This window comes from Takifugu rubripes, chromosome 19 (assembly GCF_901000725.2).
Source record: "Takifugu rubripes chromosome 19, fTakRub1.2, whole genome shotgun sequence".
NCBI classification, from domain to species: Eukaryota; Metazoa; Chordata; class Actinopteri; order Tetraodontiformes; family Tetraodontidae; genus Takifugu; species Takifugu rubripes.
This window is the reverse complement of record NC_042303.1, coordinates 1,760,021-1,765,020: the sequence shown is the minus strand read 5'-3', so window position 1 is coordinate 1,765,020 and position 5,000 is coordinate 1,760,021. Positions and strand designations below refer to the sequence as shown.

The 5,000-nt window shown below is 44.8% G+C and overlaps 1 protein-coding gene across 1 annotated transcript in view; it reads left to right on the top strand.

Annotated features, from left to right (window-relative positions):
- Positions 1 to 1,477, top strand: part of asip1 (agouti signaling protein 1) — a 12,221-nt gene extending 10,744 nt beyond the window's left edge. Inside the window, 3 exon segments of the mRNA NM_001098666.1 lie at positions 1 to 2; positions 192 to 241; positions 1,003 to 1,477. The exon segment at positions 1 to 2 is cut by the window's left edge and continues 170 nt beyond it. Coding sequence (NP_001092136.1) covers positions 1 to 2; positions 192 to 241; positions 1,003 to 1,167 — 217 coding nt within the window. The 3' untranslated portion in view covers positions 1,168 to 1,477.
- Positions 1,478 to 5,000: the final 3,523 nt, after the last annotated feature.

Genomic DNA, 5,000 nt, shown 5'->3' with positions numbered 1-5,000 from the left:
AGGTAAGCACACAGCTTCATCTGCTCTCTGTGAAGTAGTACCCAGAAAGGAGCTCTTAGAGTTGTGGAGCTCCTGCTCAGATCTTTGATCCTGACAGAACTAATATGAATCAGGTTTGAGGACAAATATGAAACATATTTTGGTTTTTTAAGCTAAGTCTCATTGATCAATATTATTTTCTTTCCTTTTAGCGCTGCCCAAGTCTGGAAAGAAGTTCAACAAGACAAAACGGCCAAAAAAGGTAAAGATCCTGGAATAGGCGAAAGCTTAGATATGGCATCTATAAACCAAGACAAAGCTCTTCTAACTAACAGGTGGCGTTGCAAAATCTTGACTTTCTCTATTTAATCACTACTTCCTGTAAACTTTTGGAATTGACTGGCGATACGTGTCAAGCTGCTGATTCAGCATTTTCTCCCCATTTGCTTAGTTAAACACCTATTTTATACAAGTTTATTTTTTATTTTTATCAGGACCTTAGGATGTCAGAAACTGGCTTTATAGTAAATTTCAGCTTCAGAAATGCAGAAATGAGAGGAATGAGGGTTAGAGTCCAAAGGGATGAGAACAGCATCAGAGTGAGAGAAGAGACAGCAGAGTAATCGTGGTCTTGGAGGAAAGTCTCTTTAGCCTGGAACCCAGATCACAAATAAACACAAAGTAAATTGGTACCACAAAGAAAGAAACAGTTTGCCGTCCTGTGTCAAAAATTCACTAAATCGTCACACAATAATGGCTTGATTTGAATTATTTTTTCGGCTGTCAGGCGAAATTAAATGTGACTCGATATCTCTCAGCCTACCTAGAGAACAGGAAAGTGAGCTCCCAAGACATGAAAAATAGCCTGTTAATGTGGGAGGGGAAAGGCCTAAAGAGCAGTTATTACACGTCTTTGAACTGTTTCTATTTTTCACTCGCTGCCAAACCAAAGGCAGCGAGGTGCTACATCACCGGTGCATCACCGCTGCCTTCCTCACCCTCTTCTTTTTTATGTTTGCTCAGAACAAATATGGTGTGAAGAAACGCCCCCCTCCTCCTGCTAACTGCCTTCCCTTAGGGGGTAGCTGTAAATCTCCAGGCACAGAATGCTGTGATTTCTGTGCTTTCTGCCAGTGCCGGCTCTTCAGAACTGTCTGTTACTGCCGAATGGGCAACCCTAGCTGCTGAGCAGGTGGCTGCAACTCATCAGGCCCATGGAATCCTGCTTTAAGTTATCTCTAATTACCACGGTGTGAAGCCAAGCCTTGTAATCCGTGTCCACGTTCCCTACAGACACAATATAAAAGCACTTTATCTTTTCACAGAGGACTGCGGCGCCGTGACCTTTGCTAAGGTCTCGCTCCTCTCACCGCTTGTATCGCAGCACAATAAAGATTGTAATTTCACTTTGTGCTTTAACCATGTAGAGATTGCACATATTTGCTGTAACACTTTAAAATGTACTTTTTTTCATGAATAAATTGGTATTGTATTGAAATATTTACAATTTAATGGCGTCCTGTTAGAAAATGATTGTTGTTTTTTTTTGTTAATGTATTTTGTCCCATTTCATAAGCTTATTTCTACACGTGGCGCTTGGCAAACCTGGATACGCTCAGGATCAGGAAGTATTTGATTTTTAGGGGATACCCGCTCCGGTATCCCTGTTAAGCCTGAGCTCTTCCAGAGCCTTCATGGCCGACAGAACACAACAATCTAGAGTCTCCAATCTGGATTCTTGTGACGGTCACTCTGGCAGACAGAATTCACTTTCTCCGCCACATATGTATTCAGCCGAGCACCACTTGGCCAGCGCCACGTCGGCAGCAGCCAGAGCAGAACCTGACACCACCCTTTCCCCAGCAGAGGCGATCCTGCCAGTCCGGCACCAATAATTGGGCCCTTGGCAGTATCGCGACATAGCTGTGTATAAATCAGGACTTGGTTCTATTTCTTCCTCCTGTTACCTTCCTGTTTCGCACCTGAAGCCACCACTGAACTACACCAGCTCTGCAAAGGGAGAAAAGAACATTGGTGTGTATGAAGACCGAAAACTACTAAAACAACCCGAGTGAAGCCTTTACAAAGGCGCGAGCAGCGTACCAAGCCCTCACCGGTGGTCCAATTAGAAAAAAGGGTTTGGTATTTTCAGAGATATTTTAATTTGTCAGGTCCCGCCTGCAAGAGCCAAGAACTGCGAGTTCCACGGCAACAGCCCGGATCCATAAAAGATCTGGCTGCACCTGCATAGGGAGCATTTTCATTATTTCCAAACTGTCAAAGTTTTCAAGTTAAAAGTGTTTGTGAGAATGGCTGCAGATCTGGCCTCCCAAACTTTAGTAAACACTCCAATATGAAATGTAAGTGTTACGCGTAGCTGTTTACAACCTCCCCGCATGAACGATGTATTATGCGACCCGCTGCAGCAGCAGAAAGAACAAAGCCGATGTTATGTCACATGCGATTGACATTGAAAGTACAAATTTTTTGTTTCACCACAGACAAATGCATGGCTGCCCTGGTAGACCACTGCAGATGCTCAATGCTTTGTGCATAACACATCTGGTGTTGATAACTATAGTGTAGTGGAATATTTTTGCCAAATGAGATCACTCCTCAGGGAATGGGAGGGCGTAGAGTTATCCTAATGTTTGACAGAAACCATTCTGACATTCTGTTTTTTTTTTTTGGCCAATGGTGCTGTCAAAAACCCTGCACTTGTATCGGTCTGGCAGATGAGGAGACGGGTCATTTTCTGCACAAGTTTGACACAAGAGCAGATGAGTCTGCCTCCACAGCGGCAAGGGATACATTGTCATGAGCACCTGTGGCAAAGGAACTTGATGAGGTTATGAACTTTTGGGGTTTTAAACAGACATTGACTGACACTCGATCTGTTTACCCCTATCCCCCCCCCCACACACACACACACACACAGATGCACACATACACACACAACACCACGGAAGAAAAGTGGTTAGAGGGTTAGGGTTGGATGGGTGCCCCAGGTAATTGTGAAGTGAGGATGGAATTTGAGAAGATTAGACCAGTCAGTTCTAACCAGCAACAGGGGCCTTTAGATGTCATGAAAAGCTGGTCGGCAGCGAAGATTCGACCCATCAGCACACGGTCGGACCGCAGCAGGCAGCTACGGATCTCTTTCCAGCTTCAATCAGCAGTGTAAAGAGGTTCCAGTTTATACAGTGCCTCGAGGAAATCAGACCTGAACAAACTGGTTGAAATAAAGGGAACGGGACCAGGAGGTTTCGGTCTTCCTGGGGTTTATCAACCATCCTAAAGGAATGTAAAGAGAAGGAAAACACAGCAGCAACTACCAAGACTGGATGTTCACATTGGCCCAGGCAGAATTTGTGTCAACGGGCTGTCGGGAATTATTGCAGTAAAAAAGTTCTTAAATTCTTAAGAGGGATGCTTCAGTGTGAGCATTCGCAACACACACACACACACACGCACACGCGCACACACACACACACACACACACACGCACACACACACACACACACACACACACACACGCCAAGATGAGTCTGTGAGATGAGGAATAGTCAAACCAGCCTAAACAAGACAAGACACCAACACCCTCAACTTGAGCAACCAAAATCAGAGACAGACAAAACCAGCAAGAAGGTTCAAAACAACCGAAGAAAGCCGCTAATAAAAGCGATCGGGACGCCTTGACGTCACCCCGCCAATCCAAGCGGGAAGCACAAGCAACTTAGAGAGGCCAAACATCGCCTGACCTCCATAGGACAGGACAGACCATACAGGACAACCAACCAACATGGAAGGTCAACTTCAAGGAGGTGACCTAAACCCAACTTTAAGGAGGTGACCTAAAGTCAGTGGCTCACATTTCTGAGTGTACCGTTACCCCCAAACTCTTAATAGATGATTTAAAGAATGGGGCATCAATGGTCCAGGCCGAGCTGAGTCATTTCACTGTCAGCAGCAGACGTCCACATTTCCAGGCTGCTCACTGTCAGCTGGAATAGAGACAGTTCTGAGAACTACCAAGTCCTGCTGTGGCCCAACCAAGGGAAATCATAATGTTATTGCAAACTCACTGCCTGACATCATGTTGGGCTTGTCGTTCTCCCTTTGTTTCAATGTCACGAACAGTTAAAGCAGCTTTAAAAATATTATTCTGGTTCCGACTGAGGGAAACCACGATGATCCCCCAACAGTGATATTTTGTGATGTGGATGGGAGCAATCATCAGATCCACCTGTGAGACCGCCATAACCCTGGATAATATGTATGTTTAATATGTTTGTTTATGCACCCTCACCATTTTGGTTCTTCTACTGTATTACACAGGTTGGACACCACCAGACAAATGGTTGGTTTGTTTGTGCACGTGAGTGACCCAATTTTTACCTGATGGTTTGATTCTTTTGGTGATCTTTAGAAGACATCTCCCATAATATCTGTAATATTTACCTGGTTCACGACTAAAGTTTACATGTCCCGAAGAGTGGAAGCTTCTCTTATTGGGGATGTTGGAGCTGCCCTCACGATGTGCTGAAGGGTCCTACGGCAGAATGCAGCGCAGGCGCAGCTTGATAGGATGCTCTCGTACGAAGTGAAGGCATTTTCGCTCAGTGATGTAGTGTTGGTGGTCCAGGAGGGATCCTCTGTGATGTGATGTTTATCTCTAAAGTTCTTGAGAAGGTGGTGGTAACTCAGTTACTGGAGCACCTGCAGAGAAACAGCCTGTTTGAGATGTTTCAGTCAGGCTTTAAAGCTCATCACAGCACAGAAACAGCACTTCTTAAAGTTACTAATGATCTTCTTATAGCTTCAGATCATGGACTGGTCTCTATGCTGGTTCTGCTGGACCTCAGTGCTGCTTTTGATCCAGTTGATCAAAGCATCCTGTTACAGAGACTGGAACATGTGATTGGGATTAAAGGGACAGCACTAGACTGGTTTAGATCATATTTATCTGATAGATACCAGTTTGCTCATGTCCATGGTGTTCCCTCCTCATACAGTAGGGT